Source organism: Callithrix jacchus, chromosome 2 (assembly GCF_049354715.1).
Source record: "Callithrix jacchus isolate 240 chromosome 2, calJac240_pri, whole genome shotgun sequence".
Lineage (NCBI taxonomy): Eukaryota > Metazoa > Chordata > Mammalia > Primates > Cebidae > Callithrix > Callithrix jacchus.
The window spans coordinates 24416446-24434598 of NC_133503.1; the positions used below are offsets into that span (position 1 = coordinate 24416446).

The 18153-nt window shown below is 40.7% G+C and overlaps 1 protein-coding gene and 1 long non-coding RNA gene across 4 annotated transcripts in view; one reads left to right on the forward strand and one right to left on the reverse strand.

The window, feature by feature from the left end:
- The window catches only part of GABRB2 (gamma-aminobutyric acid type A receptor subunit beta2), a 261265-nt gene extending 255967 nt beyond the window's left edge, over nt 1-5298 (reverse strand). Inside the window, exons 1-5 of one of the 3 annotated variants that reach the window (XM_035284254.3) lie at nt 5044-5298; nt 3898-4004; nt 2570-2798; nt 2325-2416; nt 1227-1294 (exon numbers count right to left, since the gene is read on the reverse strand). In XM_035284254.3, coding sequence (XP_035140145.1) covers nt 1227-1294; nt 2325-2416; nt 2570-2646 — 237 coding nt within the window. In that variant the 5' untranslated portion in view covers nt 2647-2798; nt 3898-4004; nt 5044-5298. Of the gene's footprint in view, nt 1-1226; nt 1295-2324; nt 2417-2569; nt 2799-3897; nt 4376-5043 lie in introns of those variants that run through there. The other 2 variants (XM_035284274.3, XM_035284292.3) reach the window with 2 other exon arrangements.
- Nucleotides 3067-18153, forward strand: part of LOC144580715 (uncharacterized) — a 61894-nt gene continuing 46807 nt past the window's right edge. The window contains exon 1 of the long non-coding RNA XR_013530710.1: nt 3067-3108. This is a non-coding gene — a long non-coding RNA (uncharacterized LOC144580715). The remainder of the gene's footprint in view (nt 3109-18153) is intronic.

Below are 18153 nucleotides of genomic sequence, written 5' to 3' on the forward strand. Positions count from 1 at the left end.
TCATTTGCTTCAGAATCTTGTGAAATCTCAGGATTATCTCTTTGGACAGTGTATAAGGACTGTGCTGGTTACTGAGCTAATTCTTGTTTGAATTCTGGGAATACGGAAATCTGTATAATGTTGAGAACTAATTGACAAGTCCTGAGGGCTGGCTTGGAAATGTTTTGCATAAAAGCGTATACACTATACCCCCCCCTTTAAAATAATTCATCCAATTTCTAGACAGAACTATGCCAAAACATAACCTTCTGAAATGTGTTATAGGCTATAGGATTAAAAGTCACACTGGAATTTTACATTAAATGTGGCCTATCTAGAGGGACTTCTCCAAAGCACGGAATCTTTAAAACACAGAGTAGAAAAGTCACTGGAGGAATGCCCCCAAATGCGTGGGGGCGTCTGGGACACTTGTCAGTCTTGAATGTCTGCAGTATTCCAATACGGACAGTAGGGGGAGCTCCTGCATGAAGCAAACCCCCCAACACGTGTTTCCTAGTTGGGAACACAGGCTTTTTCCTCTTAGCACTTGCCCCAAGTCCAGGGAGGTAGCCACTAAGGAGTACTGCTGCATTAACTGTACGAGCTTAGGACATGTGGTGAATGAATTGCTGAAGTGAACAGAGATGACACATGGGTCTGAGCCTACCTTTTAGAAACAGGGTGGCCAATTTTTATTTTGGTGGGCAGGAGGGGTTAAAGGAAGCAGCAATCAATGGAGTTGGGGCAGGAATGGGGGAGAAGGCTTGCCGTAAACTGTAAACAGTGATCTTGGAAAGCAACAAGTGGGCATCAGTATTTCAGGGCCTTTATTACAGTTTCGTTTGTAGACTATATTCTCCATTAAATGTCAACTCAAACTCTCTTCTTCCCATGACCCCACCCCAAATCCAGAAAATCATTTGATGAACTGTGTTTCTCATTGAGCCTTAGGAGATGAGGCTTCTGTAAGAGATCTCCTACACGTGGCTGTGTTTTACACATGAATGTGTGATGCTTTTTACTCCAAGTCCCAAGTATCAGAACCAGGTTGAAAATATCGTTAGGGACCAGAAAGAGCCAGCTCTCTAGCCTCAAACACAGTGGATTCTAGTATGAAATTCCATGCCCTCTCCCCCACCTCATCCACACACTCAGGCACACTCCTACCCCCAACAGCTGGCTCATTTTTCCTTCCTGTCCCCAAACGAAGGTCTGCAAAGATGTAGTCAAAAAACCTCAGCACTCACCATATTGACTTCAGAAACCATATCGATGCTGGCAATGTCAATGTTCATTCCCACTGCCACAGGGGGACCTGCAAAGCAAGATAGCCAGCCACGTGATTTCTTTGAACTTCATTCATTCTCAGCAAGAGTTATCTCTGGGCATGAGACACTCTACCCAAAACCCCTCTGCACTACTCACTCTCAAATTTCTCAATACTCTGCTTTTTGTTGTTGTTGTTGTTTAAAAAAGGTAGCAGGCACTCACTCCTCTAAGGAATGTTGTATTGAATATGCACACATATATGCTGTGAACAAGGGATTCCAGCTCAGTCTACATGTGCATATGTCTCAGCAAGTGAATGCACACAACTCACGGAAGAACAAGAATACTTCTGGCCTGAGGGATTTTTATAAATTGCGCTGAAATCCTCTCCCCCTCAATCTTTCCACCCCCTTCTGTGCACAGGTTTTTAACTCTTTGAGCTTCATAAGAGTGAAGCAATATTAAGTGAGTATATCAGCATATCTAGCGCTGCAGCCAGAGAGAGGTTCTTCTTTTCCCTACCCTCTCTAACCCTCCCATTTTCTCTCTACCCTCCCATCCTCCAGTCCTCCCCACTTCTGTGAGGCTGGGAGGAGTGGATTATATCCAGACATGAGCCACTGTAACCGCAGCCAGAAGAACTCTTCAAAAGTAGGCAGGCACAGGGGGTTAATGCCACCTCTCACCAAATGCCTGCACATCTTGTCCTAAAAAATGTTCACGGTGGCCTTCTGTAAGCCAGGTTCTCTCGGCACACCGTTAACTAAACTCAAGAGGTTTGTTTCTCAACAAAGCAAAGACAGGGAAGCAAAGGATTCATAACATTGAAGCTGAAAGACAGCAGTCACCAAATTTGAGTGCACACTAAGAGGGTCTCATTGAAAGACCACGCAAGTGCTGGGTAGCAACAATCCAGCTTAAGTTTTGATCAGTTTCTCAGTATGGTAAAATAGAGACACATTCAGTACACCACATGCACCCAACAACTAGGGAGAGGGAAGAGAGCGCGCACAAAGCTCAAAAGACAGCTTCGGCTGTGGCTGGACTCTTTCTTATTTACAAGGCAACCCCATTACCTCCAAAATCTGGTCTCAGACGAATGTCATAGCCTTTCAGGAGTCTATCCACCGTCTCTTTAACCAGCGACATATTACTAGGGTCATTGACACTAAAGAAAGAAATGACAATAAGCAGGCATCAATAAGGAAGCAGGCACAGCGTTTTCAGCATCGGGTCCCTACTACATTTCCCTGCTCAAAGAGGTATGCAGGCAGAGCCCTTCAAAGTGAGAACGGAAAAGAGAAACCTTGGGCACACTTACCTCTGCGCACAGACAGCGGCGATTATTAAAGGGAAGGACCAAATCCCAAAGTAGCCCCTTTTCCGGACTCTCCACATCCCTTTAGTTTTTGATGGAATTGAGGGTTTCACTGAAGAGAGGAGATCCAACTTAGTCTGCCCAGTGCAGTAATTCTAATGTGAGGCGCATGCGCACGGCGTACCAAAACATCAAAGGGGAAGCGGCGGCTGCCGGGGACCGAGCAGATTTCCTTGTTAAAAAAAAAAAAAAAATTAGAAGGGAAAAAGGAAAAGCATATATATGTATAATACATACATATTTGAATAGTATGGAAAAGTCACCCCTCAGGAGCATCCAGAATAAAATTTTTGTTTTTATCCTTTCGTTAAGACAAAATAACTACAGCGTCTGGTAAGTTTCGGTAGTTTCAGGAGGCAGTTTTGCACCTAGCGGGTTGTGGGTTTTTTGGGTGTGTGTGTGTGTGTCCTTTTAAATATGCAAAACCAGATTAGAAAATTAGAGGAGAGCCGGTGAGGGGTGCCAGCGGAAGATGGGTGCCGGTAAGCCCACTTCTGGTCTCAGCCGGACACAGGGGCAAGGAGTTTGAACTTTATTTCCTCGGCAAATAGCATGCCCTGCCTGGGGCGAGACAGGGATTGGGGGGGCGGGGGTTGTGCAGCGGGTGGGAGGAGGGGGGAGGGGGGGCGTTGGGAGTTGAAGCTGGAGGGAGGGAAAAAACCAATGGGAGGAGTGCTGAGCAACCCCTTGGATTTGGGGAGGGGGTTGGGGAGGCGGGTTCAGAATAAGAAAGGCACGGAAAAATAAAAAAGGAAGAAAGGGAGAGAAAAGAAGAATAAAATAAATGGCTGGTCTCTTCTAGGAGTCAAAGAGCAAGCTTTTCTTCACTACTCACGAGCGATTTCTTTCGCCTCTCCTCACCCTTTGCCCCCTATTCCCAGAGAAGAAAACCTCGGGGTCCTGTTTTCTCTCCGTGTGACGTTCCTGACCCGCTAGTCCGGGTTATTTATAGCAGGAGGGGAGGGGGGGCGAGGGGAGCAGAAAGGCAACGCTGTCTCTCCAGGTTTCGGTCTGATTCTGCAGTGGGTATTATTAGTGGGCAGGGTGGGGTTTGGATGAGGGGGAGACGGGACGTGGCGGCGTGAGGTACGCGGTTGACAAGCGCCCAAGCGCAGGTGCGGGGGACTGGAGGGCGTGGGTGACGGCACGGCGCAGGAAGGGCAGGTGGCCGAGTGGGACGCGCCCGGGCCGGGCCCCCCGCGCCCCCTCTGCCGCGCGCACCCGCGCACACACACGTGCAGGCGCACTCCCCAACCGCCACCCCTCCTTACCTCGCGGGCCCGCGTTCGCCGCCCACTCCCGCCGCGTGCGGAGCTGGCGCCCCCGGCCCCTCTGTCCGGGCCGGGGACAGGGACTCCGGACCGTTCAGGGTCTGTGCCTGTGGATACAACAAGCCTGAGAGGTCCCTAGAAGGCAGGCAAAATGAGGAAGGCCCCCCCCCACCTGCAGGGGCACTGTGTTCTCCAGCGGTCTCCGCGCCACCTTGTCCTCTTCTTCCCTTCCCTGAGCCCAGGGGACTCGCACACCCAGAAGGCTGCCTCTTCCCTTCCTCCCGATGCTCAGGTCGGCTCGCCGAGGCCGCCGGCACCCGGAGGAGGCAGCAAGCTTAGGGTGAGGAACTGGAGGAGGAAGATACTCAATTCACAAAAGAAGTCTTCCCCCCGCTCCGGGGAAAGAGAGGAGCCGCGGGAGGCGGGAGGTGCTGAGTCTGGGGACACAGGGCTTTCCAAAGGAACCCGAGTCCAAACCAGTGGCTCTCCGGGTACTCCCGAGTTTATCTTGGAACTGGGGAAGAGGCGGTAGAGTAGGTGTTCCCGCTACCCCTCCCCCAGCCCCACCCTGGATGAAGAACTGGAAAGGCCAGAGCTCAAACCTCTATTCTGGACCCCAACGCTTAGCCTCTCCCTGCTGCCGCCAATCATGGTCGCTATTAACTGAGTGCCTACTGGGTGCCAGAGTGCTGCATTCATTAATTCTGACAACAGTTCCAGCGTTTAGCTATCACTTCAGCGTCCCCATTTTATAGATTTAGAAATTGGCGCACTGAAGCCAAGGAGCTCGCCCAAGGTCACTCAGATAGCAAGAGGTGAAACCAGGATTGGACTTCAAAGCCAGCATTCCTAACCACTGAACTAGACAGCCTAGACTCCGGAGACCCCTGAGTCAGCGACCTTGCCCGCCGTCAGCGCTTCGCTGCGGCGGTTCAAGCTCTTGGCGCCGGCGGACCTCGCGGCGGCTGAGGGTAGGGTTTCGAGCGGACCGCTCCAGCTCGTCCTGGCCGCTGTGGGCGGAGAGGAGTGGTCGCTGGCCCCCAGAGTTGGCAGCAGGGGGCGGGCGTAGCTCCGCAGGCTTGCGGCCCCCACCACCCTGGGAGCTCCTCAGGGTTCGGGTCCATGCTGCACTCTTGACCCACTTACCTTCTGATAACCTTTCCCCTCCCCCGCCTGGGTCAGAGGGTCATCTGGGGGCAGCTTGTGGGGATGACTCAAGGGGAAGTGTGGAGGCAGGAGAGCTGTGAACTGGGGAATCCGACCGCTCCCCTAGGATGGATGGTAAGCAGGAAGAGAATGCTGAGTTCCTTCGCTGACCAAGGGAGTTTCTAGGTTAGAAACAGGTAAAGCCCAGCACAGTGAACACAGTGCAGATCTAACGCGCGGCGTTCTACCAGACTCACAGGCTCCTAAGAGCCCATCCAAAGACATTCGCGCGCGCACTCACGCGCGCGCGCACACACACACACGCACTCACGCACACACACACGGGGGTGGGAGGAGGAAGGTCTGTAAGTCTCACATCTGTAGTTACTTGGGTTGAGCGTTACCTCAGAATGTAGAACTGTGGACGAAGAAAACTCATTTTTCTTTCTCTTTTTCCGTATACACAGAGAGAATCTTTTGCACCAGCTGAGAAAATGAAGGGTGGGGAGCGGTGGGGAGGTGGGGGGAGGTTAGGAAATTATCAGCATGATGTCCACAGGATTCCCAAAGCAGTTTAGTCCCAAGTAACCAAATTATGAGGCCCTAAAATGCTTCCCTTCCCGTCGAACCACTAACACATCTAAAAATAGGGTTTTCCTTCTGACCCTTATTTAACCACATTTTTCTTTCTGCACCGTCAGCCCCCTTCTACTTAGGCTCGCTTCAGTTTGGGTTGAGAGAACAAAATTCAGTAGTTAGAACAAACCGCAAATACTGTCACCCATCTATAATAATAATAATGATAATGGCCCAGGGAATGATGATACAAGTATATATTAAAGGTCTACTATATAGAAAAAATTAACGAAGAGGGGCAAAGAGTTAAAGTGAAGGTAGCTTGCAACTCAGCAAGTAAAATATTATATAGTGTAAACTGAGAGCGTAAAGGAACAGAAGGTAAATCCCTGGGTTCAAAACACAGGTCAAATACTTAGTAAATTTGTAACTTGGACAAGACATTTAACCTTTAAGACTCAGTTTCCTCTTCTGGAAAACTGAGAAGGAAAAGAATATCTTCTCCATTGGACTGCTGTAGAATGAAATAAATACATGTGTAGTATTTGGCTGAGATTAATAAATATTAGTAATCTTTTAATGAATAAGCCATAATGAATGGACAGGAAAACAAACAAGGTTTAGTGGCATTCAGCTATAGAAACTGAGTAGATATAGATTTGCTGCCATTATTATTATTATTTTAAATTATATTGTAAGTTCTGGGATACAGGTGCAGAATGTGCAGGTTTGTTATACAGTTATACACGTGCCATGGTGGTTTGCTGCATCCATCAACCCATTATCTACATTAGGTATTTCTTCTAATGCTATCCCTTCCCTACCCCCTCAACCCCTGACAGGCCTCATGTGTGATGTTCCCCTTCCTCTATCCATGTGTTCTCATTGTTCAATTCCCACTTTTGAGTGAGAACATGTAGTGTTTGGTTTTCTTCTCCTGTGTTAGTTTGCTGAGAATGATGTTTTCCAGCTTCGTCCATGTCCCTGCAAAAGACATGAACTCATCCTTTTTATGGCTGCATAGTATTTTACTGCATATATGTGACACATTTTATTGATGGGCATTTTGGTTAGTTCCAAGTCTTTGTTATTGTGAAGAGTGCTGCAATAAACATATGTGTGCATGTGTCTTTATAGTAGAATGATTTATAATCCTTTGGGTATATACCCAGTAATGGGATTGCTGGGTCAAATGGTATTTCTGGTTCTAGATCTGTGAGGAATCACCACACTGTCTTCCACAATGGTTGAACTAATTTACACTCCTGTCAACAGTGTAAAAACGTTCCTATTTTTCCACATCCCCACCAGCATCTGTTTTGTCCTGACTTTTAATGATCACCATTCTAACTAGCATGAGATGGTGTCTCATTGTGGTTTTGATAGTGATGATGAACTCTTTTCCATATGTTTGTTAGCTGCATAAATGTCTTCTTTGGAGAAGTGTCTGTTCACATCCTTTGCTCACTTTTTGATGGTGTTGTCTTTTTCTTGTAAATTTGTTTAAGTTACTTGTAGACTCTGGAGATTAACCCTTTGTCAGATGGATAGATGGCAAAAATTTACTCTTTTTTTTTTTTTTCTGTGCAGAAGCACAAGAATGACAGAAGATCCCATTTGTCAATTTTGGCTTTTGTGGCTATTGCTTTTGGTGTTTTATTCATGAAGTCTTTATCCATGCCTGTGTCCAGACACTTATAGTCTAATTTATTTTCTAGGGTTTTTACAGTTTTAGGTCTTACATCTAAGTCTTTAATCCATCTTGAGTTAATGTTTGTGTAAGGTGTAAGAAAGGGGTCCAGTTTCAGCTTTCTGAGTATGGCTAGCCAGTTTTCCCAACATCATTCATTAAATAGGAATCCTTTCCCCATTGCTTGTTTTTGTCAGGTTTGCCAAAGATCAGATGGTTGTAGATGTGTGTCTTATTTCTGAGGCCTCTGTTCTGGTTCACATGTCTGTTTTGGTATTAGTACCATGTTGTTTTAGTTACTGTAGCCTTGTAGTATAGTTTGAAGTCAGGTAGCATGATGCTTCCAGCTTTGCGACTTTTTTTTCTCTTTTTTTTTTTTTGTCTTAGGATTGTCTTGGCTATACAGGCTCTTTTTTGGTTCCATATGAAATTTAATGCTGTTTTTTCTAATTCTGTGAAGAAAGTCAGTGGTAGCTTGATGAAGATAGCATTGAATCTATAAATTACTTTGGGCAGTATGGCCATTTTGACAATATTGATTCTTCCTAGCTAACAGCATGAAATGTTTTTCCATTGGTTTGTGTCCTCTCTTACTTTCTTGAGCAGTGGTTTGTAGTTCTCCTTGAAGATGTTCTTCACATTCCTTGTAAGTTGGATTCTTATGTATTTTATTCTCTTTGTAGCAATTGTGAATGGGAGTTCACTAATGATTTGGCTCTCTGTTTGTTCCATTATTGGTGTATAAACATGCTTGTGATTTTTGCACATTGATTTTGTTTCCTGAGAGTTTGCTGAAGTTGCTTATCAGCTAAAGGAGATTTTGGTTTGAGACAGTGAAGTTTTCTAAATATCCAATCTTGTTATCTGCCAACAGAGACAATTTGACTTCCTCTCTTCCTATTTGAATACTCTTTATTTCTTTCTCTTGCCTGATTGGTGCCATTATTATAAATTAGCCTGAGAATAAAGGAGCAGACATGTCAAGAGAATTAAGGAAGGATAAAGAAGAAGATGTATTAAGAAATCCAAGCAGCAATCAAACTGAGAAAAGAAGAAAAAATATTTTTTTCTCAATGCAATAGTATCTCAGGGATATCCCCTACCAACAATAGTAATTAATATAATTAAAAATACATTTCTGTCCTGCCACAGTGGCTCACACCTGTAATCCCAGCACTTTGGGAGGCCAAGGTGGGTGGATCATGAGGTCAGGAGATTGAGATCATCCTGGCTAATGGTGAAACCCTGTCTCACCCAACTGTAGTGCCAGCTACTTGCCAGGCTAAGAAAAGAAAATTGCTTGAACTTGGGAGACAGAGGTTGCAGTGAGTTGAGATTGCGCCACTGCACTCTAGCCTGGGTGATAGAGTGAGAACCCATCTCAAAAAACAAGCAAACAAAAAAACATTTCTACTAGTTACAAAACTAAGGTCAACTTATTCCTAAAGTGAGTTTCCAGTCATACAACAGGAGCAACACTGGCTATCTTTCTGGAAGACTTTGCTGATGCAAAACGAGAACAATAACATGGAATCTGGAAATGTATCAGCTGCTGAAGAGCATCCTCCAGGATCCCAAATGTAGAGCGAGAGGGCAAATGTAAGGACTCTTAACAGGTCATGTTTCAAAATCATCTCCCTGTATGAAACATAAATGCAAATTAAAAACAGTCACCAACCTTCTCCTTATAGTCTTTACTGTAATATTGAAACATTATTCAGTTAATATATAGCAGGCTCCTGCTCTTTTTCAGAATTATTTGACAAGTACTGGGGGGTGGTGTGCTTAAAAAGCAGACGTGGTCTTTATCCTGTTGGAATTTACACTGTAGTATAGGAAAGAGACAAGAGCCGTCATAGAATCTATTACATGCATAACATGTACATTTGGAAAGATGGGAGATTACGGAAATCATAATTGGTGCAGATAACTCAATTTGAGGATTTGGGAAAAGCTTTTCCTGATGAAGTTATGCTTCAATAGAGATCTCAAAACTATGCTAGCCTGATGAAGGATTGGGGAAAGAAATTTCCAGACAGAGGAAATAGTATGTACAAATATCCTGAGTCAAGAGAGAATGGCATGAATGAAGAATGAAGGAAGATCAGTCAGACTAGAGGACAAAGGCAAGAGTGGCTGTTGACTCAGTTGAAAATTGCAGACCATTGATAGGTTGAAGCAGAGGAATGACACGATGAGTTTTAAATCACACTGGAGGAAGACAGTAATGGCAGTAGGGTATTTGTAAGGAAGCTATTGCAAGAATACAGGTGAGAGGTGACGTTGGTCTGAATTATAATAGAGACAGTGAAGATAAAGAAAAGTGACCAACGCCATGTGGAAGAAGTGGCTAAACTTTGTGACAGATGCAATATGGACAATGGGGGAAAAGAAGGATTCAAATATGACTCATACATTTCTGGCTTGAGGAACTCAGTGTTGGTGGCAGAAGAAAGTTGATGAGGGTGAAGTATTTAGTTTGGGTCATGTTGCGTTCAGGGTACTTGCTAGCCATCCAGGGTACACTAGACATTTTGGTAAATGCACCTGAAGCTCAGAACCAAAGGCTGGGCTGGGGCCAATGCAGAATCTCCATGTTGTATCTTGACAGTATATTTCCCTTTATTTATTTAAGTTTTCTCTGTAGAATTCATAACTGTGTGTTGTAACCATATTTTACCCATTTTATAACCATCTTCCTTCAAGGAAAGAAAGTTTTAAAAAATTATGATTTTGTCTGCTTGGTCATTGTTGTATCCCAGTAACTAGTGCCCATAGTAGATATGTAATGCATATGTTTTGAATGAATGAGTATATATTTGATGATCCTGAAGATGTAATCCACTTACATTACAACCGTATATGAAGAATGTACAGAGCGGGAAGACTGGAGGGTTGAGAAGAGAAACTTCTGGTAAAGAACAGTCGCAACCACCAGAAGGGTCAAATTAACATTGACACTGAAGGTAGGAATGCAGTGTGATCACAGCCAATGAAACAATATTCTGATAAAGGAAGGACTATTCAACTGTATTAAATCCTTTACAAAGATTTTGCATTTTAGAGCAGGTATTACAACTTATAGTATGCAGTTCAAAAGTAAGTCTCTCCATCCTTCTGCCACCATGATCCTCTCTCTAAAAACTAACACAATTCATTTTCTGGGGGAACAGTAATGAGATAGTCTATATCATAGCCTTTCATCAGTTAACAAATAGTTATGAAATATGTCCACAGGTGCCAGGTAGCCCTCCCTGCCTTACTGCTGCTGGTGAAGCAGCAGAATGATGATTTTGAAGAAGGTTCTCATGGAATGTGTGTTACCTGTTTTGCCTAATCATTTAAACTTTTGAATTCACAATTATTTAAATCCATGAATAAGAGACATCTTAGCTCTAAATATTGGTTGGGGTCTTTTGAAATAGTATGCAGAAATTTCAGCAATGATGCAGGGTAAGAAGAAAGTCAGAAATAACATGTAGGAAGAAAATATATGCCTAGTACTGTCATCATATACAATAGCACAGACTTTCCAATTACTAATAAATTGTCAAATATATGGCTGTCAGAGCCTACTGACTCTACATTTGGGATATGTCTGGCAAGCCTTGACTTCACAGGTACTAGAAAAGAAATTCCTCTTAAATTACCATAAATTCCATATTATGAGTTTATGACTTAATGAGGTTTTACTGTGCAGAATTAGAAATGCAGATTACATGTCTACTGAGTCCAGTTTCTCCTTCAGCAGGTATAACTAATACTATACATGACTTTCTATAAAATTATCAACCACATTAAGCCTTATGACATAGAAATCAATTAAGGTCATTTAACTAAAAATGTAATATTAGTAATAATAAAATAAGATCAATGTGTCACTATTCCAAATTCTTCATTATAATTTGTTTAATCCTCACAATATACATATAAAAATGTTCGTCATTTTAATCCTCATTTTATATGTGAGGAAACATCAGCAGAAATTAATAGCTCTAAGATCACACAGTTTATATTTTAAAAAGTTAAAGGGCTCAGCCCTTCCTGGTAACTATGTGACTTTGTAAATGAAACTCCTGTAGATTTGTCTAATTTACATTCCCAGCTTGTCTCATTCACTTAGTTAGTATAATAAAAATATAACGTCAGCCCAGTCCGAGGATCTCTGCACTTTAACAATCAAATGACTAATAAGAAATTTTGAGAATTGAGTTACTGGACATCTTTTAAAGGAGCACTACCTCAGATTAATCGATCTTCAAGAGCATAGAAAGCAAGTATGCCTCCGAGTACAAATGAAATTAGTGATGCCTTCTATGGAGGCAAAATTGTTATAGAAGGAAATTACCTAAGCTCTGACACTGTGGGGATGCTAATTATATTCACACACTGTCTTGGCAGAAATAAAGCACTGCATCCTCTATCCTAGAAAAGGATGAAATGGGAAGGAAATCCTTTTTATCAACTGCTATTCAAAATCCAAAGGGGGAGAAGAGGTATGCCTCATCAATGAGTAAAACTGATTTACAAACAAGAACATTAAAAAGTCTGAGCAATATTTCTCAAAATTTCTATCAGATTGGTTTCTTAGAGATGGCCATTGACAGATGGCCAAAGATAGGTAATCCAATGTGTAAAATGGAGTTTTCCAGAATGTGGGTCACGTATCTTGGAGGCCTTTCTCAATGCTCCTTTACCAGAACTGTATGTCCGCTTAGACACCATAGTTAGGGATTCCAGGGTCTCTTGAGCACTACCAAAACTACTGAAATTCTAAAAAATGTACATATTGACTCTAAAGTTAAAAAACAAACTTAATGTTAAAATTAATGTATAGGTTTCTGTAACATGTAATACTATGTCTATAATTATACATAATTAAATTCAATATAGGAAAGGTAACTTTAATCTGCTTTGTATTATGTGTCAAGGGGCCTCCAAAAGTTAAAAGACTTGGACATATGATGATTTTTCAAAGCCCCACGTATCTACCTCCTCAGGCAGAGTTAATCTCTTTCAAATTCTATGCATCTAAAGCCAACTGCAGTGTTCTGTTCTTTTTTATTCCATTTAAATCCTTTTTCAAGTTTATTCTATTGCTAATTCTACAAGAAACAAGACTATATTTTACTCTTGTTTTTATTATTCAATGCATTATCTTTAGTATATTTACTTAACTTGTATTAGGACTTATCACAATTATTATTTTAGTTAATAATTACAGAGTTCTGACTTACTAGTTTGCTTGCTGTGTCATGAACAGCAATAACTTGTTATTTATTTAATTATTTCAAGCTTATGTGTAGTGCTTTTGGGGTTGTGAATGACAGAAACCAAGCCCAAACTATCTCAGGCAAGTGAATTTTAGGTCATGTAACTGAAACCGTCAAGGACGAGCAGCTTTGAGGACAGGCGGATTCATGGGCTTAAGTAAGATATTTTATTTTTCATTTCCATTTTGTGAAAATTGGCTTCATTCTTAGGTGGAGTCTCTTGTCAAAATGACTATCAAACAACTACTCCACTTAACCAACCCTGAGATTAGCAATTTGGTAACACCAAAATTAAAAGATAAAATACCATGTGAAGGCTTGTATCATAGTCCTATGTTCAACCAACTGTTTGCTCAGATCGATGGTCTTGTGCACACCTATGGTCCTGAAGCTGGAGTAAACCATATCCAAATCATGTGGACCATGGGTGGTTAAGGAGTGAGAACCCAAAGAAGGATCCTTAACATATTGTTTCTACAAAGAGGAGGAATGGATGCTGAACAGGAAAAAGTAAAAGATGGGCAGAATGAGTGTCATTACTAACCACATATTTTTGATAAAATTGTGGCATAGGGACTTGAATATGGCTAAAAGAAAGACTCAAATTTATCACACACATCCTACATGAATGTCCTGTAACTGTCCTGTAAAGATGAATGAAGAATGAATGAATGAATATATCAATTTAGGACATCTGGGATTTCATATTCATGTCAATTGTGAATGATTGCTACTTACATTTTAGCAATTCACATAGTCATATGTGAAACAATCACCCTCAAAATTGTTTGAAAATAGTCATGGTATAACTGAATGAATATAAGTAAATGCATGCAGGAATAGAAACAAAAATTTAATAAAATTATAAGCAAGAATGGCTAGGGATAGAAGGTCCTAAAAATTCAATATTTGCCTAACTGAGAACTACTAGTAAAAATATTGTAATGTTAATGTTAAATAATTGCATTAATTCCACTTCTATATAGTAAAACTTGATTAATACTTGTTGAATAAATAAATATTTGAATGAATAAATTTCTCAAAAAACATTTTTGGCTGCCTGATATGGTTTGGCTATGGCCCCACGCAAAAATCTCATCTTGAATTGTAATTTGCATAATTCTCATAATCTCCACGTGTCAAGGGAGAGACCAGGTGGAGGTAACTGAATCATGGGAGCGGTTTCACCCGTGCTGTTCTTGTGATAGTGAGTGAATGCTCATGAGATCTGATTGTTTTATAGGTGTTTGTTAGTTCCTTCTGCGTTCATTTCTCCTTTCTGCTGCCTTGTGAAGTGGGTGTCTTGTTTCCCCTTCAGCTTTTGCCATGATTGTCAGTTTCCTGAGGTCTCTTAGCCATGCTGAACTGTGAGTCAATTAAACCTCTTTCTTTTATAAATTACCCAGAATCAGGGAATTCTTTATAGCAGTGTGAAAATGAACTAAATATTGCCTAAGCATTTAAATATGCCCCATATTAATAATCATAATATAGTCTCCAAATTTTTGTTGACATATGATTTTTCTTAATAATAAAAATATATTGTTATGTATAGTATTTAAAATATATGTCACTGTGGATAGAAAATGACCTTGCCTGATACTAATATTCTAACCCCTCTACACTATGAGGTATATTCTAATATTATCTTCATTTCACAATATTCTGAAAATGTCAAAGGTTTTGTGATTAAGAAAAGCTTCTCTTCAGAAACAGAAGAATGGAGAATAACTAGTCAAAGTCTGTCAGAGTGAAGATTTTCTTTAATTGGAAACCTAATGAGTAGGTGATAATAACCACTGTTTTCTTTCATTTGTTTTAGCGTAGTTATCTCATAATAGAAACGGCATGAAGACATGTTTTGTTTCTAGTTCCTGAGAAGATGAATTTGGCTCTAGCTTCGAATAAAATAATTAAGGGCTATGAGTGGAAGTGTTCCTACTGAGGGTGTGGCATGTGGTGGCGTAGAGCAAATTCATAGCTCTATAAGATTAAGTATTTTGCAGGAAAGAAAGCCCAACAACCAATTCTACTGATGTTTATTTCTTAAATTATAATTTCTTTTAATGTGAGCTCAGAATTAAGTGATTGGCTCTTGGAGCCAGTGATGCATCAACAAGAAGCAATGAGTGCTTTGGGGATTTGCTATGTTCCAACCATGCATTTTATCCAGAACTGGGCATGTGGATAGCTCAAGAGAGATGATTTTGTATATTACATGGACATGTATCGTAAATTTAAGGAATATCGGTAAAGTAGAAAGGCAGTTGGTAGTTGAGTGTGACAAAAATTATGTAGGTGGTATGCCAACATTTGGGAATTGTTGACTGAACAATTTAGACAGGAACTATCTGCCGAAATCCTAAGAGAAATTCTCACAGCTTAAGCTGAAGTGAGAACCTTGTAACTTTTAAGTGTCTGTGATTATTAGAAGTCCCTAGTGTGGGTGGTCAGCAGCCATGAGACATGAGGTGAACCTGAATGTCATCAGACAACAAGATCACCTTTTTGACACAGGGATCAAAATCTAATTTAGGAATTCAGTGAATATACTGACACTCTAGGTGGACATGTTCTACAAGATGAATTATACAATATTATTTCCCCTCAAGTAGCTTACTTATAGTGGGTGGGGGGGAGATGGCAAAAATGATTACAATTACTCTAAGCAGCAGATTATTAATGTCATGGGAAAGAAAAATAAGAGCATAATCCAAGGAGATTGCAGGAAAAGAGAGATCAGAACTGGCTAGGAGTAAATGGGAAAGCCTTTACCGAAAACATGCTACTTAAAATGGACCTCGAAGGATGGGCAAGATATTACTGCAGTTTTTAGGGGGTAATGGGAGGTTTGAAATATATTTTTGCATAAAGGCGGTGTCTAGCTAAAGTAAAGAGGTAAATGGCTACAAAATTGGCCAAGTTGTGAAGATCTTTGATATCAGGATGAGGGTTTCAAATGATGTAGATAGATGTAGGGTACTCTGGAATCCAGTCCTCCTTCCAACCTTCATCAGCAATGTTATAGTTGCTAGATCATTTTTATCAGGGATCAACTGACTTGTTATAATAACGAGTATCAGGCTTTGCAGGATACTCTGATCCACAGTAGTATTATGAAAGTAGCCATAGAAAAACAATAAAGCTGAGTCATGATTTAATAGGAGTAATAGAAAAGGAAAAAAAAAAATACACAGTAAAAGTTTTACCAAGAAAGTAATAAACAACCAAACTAGCAGTTTATCATGTTATGCAAATAGACACTAGTAATTTGAGAAGGTCTTTTACCTCCATTTTTAAAGGGTCAATGGAGTATTTGAAGAGAATGGAATGACATTGTAGAGTATTTTAATCTTAGTGTGAAGTTGAGCTGACTAGAGGAAAAAACCTCAGATCTCAGATTCTTTTAAAATTATACTGGAAATGTATTTAAGAATTTACTGTAAAAAAATAGTAAAATGGATGCTTATCTAATGTTCTATTTTTTTTTCTTGGGAGCTGAGGTATGTGGTACCCATAGAGAATCTGGCTGTCCCCTTCCATTCTTTTATAAGGAAGTGATATATAAATGAAATAGGAGAAAAGAAAACCATGAAGATGTTATTTTAACTAAAAGTTCTGGAAGAGTAATTTTTTTTAAAAGCTAAAATTTAAATATTAAAAAACAACAGATATCAGAGAAAGCAACTTTTGAAGATAGCAAATCAAACTTACAGATTTGGAAGGACCCTGAAGCAATCATTGATATATTACAGAAAATATGCAATTTACTTGAAAATTTGTAGATAAAACAAGAAACTTCAAAGAGGTATCTAGTTGCAGCAGGCATCTTTGATCTATACCTTTAAACAGGTTGTGTATTTTTTCTGTTACTAAAGTCACGCAAAAGACGGCTATGTTAGTGCAGCCTCTCAGGGTGTCCATCACCAATGATTATGAGGTGAGGAATAGAACAATTCATAAGAAACTTAGACTCCAGGTCTCCATGTAGGACCAGGCTCAGGCCTACTCTCTACATGGCTCTTGCTTGAAATCTCCCTTGTTTTAGTTTCCGTCTTTTATTGTCTTACATTTTCCCCTTGCTCCTCATCTGCACAGAAATCCTTCTCTCAAGGTCTGCTTCTGGGAATGGAACCTAACACAGTTGGATAGTTTTGCATGCATTCTGGGGGAGAACTGTTTCTGGAAGATAAGACATCATTACTGGAACTCTGCAGATGAGAATGACACCATGAGTCGTGGAAGAACAATGATTAGCTGCAGTGTTGTTGTTTAACACTACTTGTATGAGTTTTTGAGAGATGGGGTGGCAGACAAGTTACATTCTCTTCCTGACTTTTAGTTGTATCAGATGTAAAAGGAGGATGTAAAACTAGGTGATTGCTAAAGTTCCCTCCAGATCAAAAAGTTCTGTGATGTAACTCAGGGGGTTGGCAGATTACGGACCTCTGGCCAAGTCCAGCCATGCCTCCTGTTTTCTGAGTAAAGTTTTACTGGAACCCAGCACTGCTCATTAGTTTAAGTGTTGTTTATACCTACTTCATACTGCAGACTTGAGTAGCCTAGGCTACTGCTGCACAGTTGAGTAGCTGAGGCTACTGGGAAACTCCACGAGACTCATAATGATTATTATCCTCAACGTTTTTAAAAACAGGTGAGGAAGTTGAGGCAAAGCAAATTTAAATAAGTTGCCCAAGTTTACAGGATGAGTAATGGCAGAGCTGAGACTCATATTCAGCCAATCTGCCTCCAGAGTTGATGCTTATAACCACAGTGCTAAAGTGCCCTGATTTAAGAATCCCACAATGAAGGTGAATGTTAAAACATTTTCACTCATAGTAGTTATGTTGTGTTTGTTTTGTTTTTATAATTGGGGTTAACATTAACAGGAATGCATATGGAAATATAAATGGAGAAGAGGGAAGGGGAGAAATTCTGCAAGCTCAACCAAGTTAGAAAATAACATCAACAATAAAATATAGCCTGTTTATTTATTTATATATTTGTTTATTTTACCATTACATACAGTCCTGAAATGTGGTTTCATGTTCCCCGCATTTTTCCTCATGGTGCAAATCACAGAATATTTACAAACATATTCACAACTAAGATGCTTAACTTGGTCCTCAGCATGCCAGCATCCTGTTTCTGTGGAGCAGAACTAATCACTTAATGTCACTTCTTACTTCTCCCCTCCCACTTCCTTTGAGATTGCAATTCTGCTTAGGCAATGTGATGAATGACAATGTCAAAAGTGGATAATTTTGCTTTTGACAATTTACAGTTTCACAGTGCATCAGCACACTGTTTTGTAATGTTTTTGGTTTTTAGATCACACTGACATTAATCCCCTCAAAAATATTTGTGTATCCTTTTCCTCTGTGGTGAAGGCTCATTGAATGGAACAAGTTTAAACACTAACTTAAATTTAAGAAGGAAATATCTTAAAGGGGAAAGGATAGAGAGGTATTTTCCAATAGATCTTTCTTAAATTACAGCTAGAATTCAAGTCACAGATGAGTAGGAGTAGCTAATGTAATTTCCAGTTTCCTTTTCAATTTTCTTCTTTTT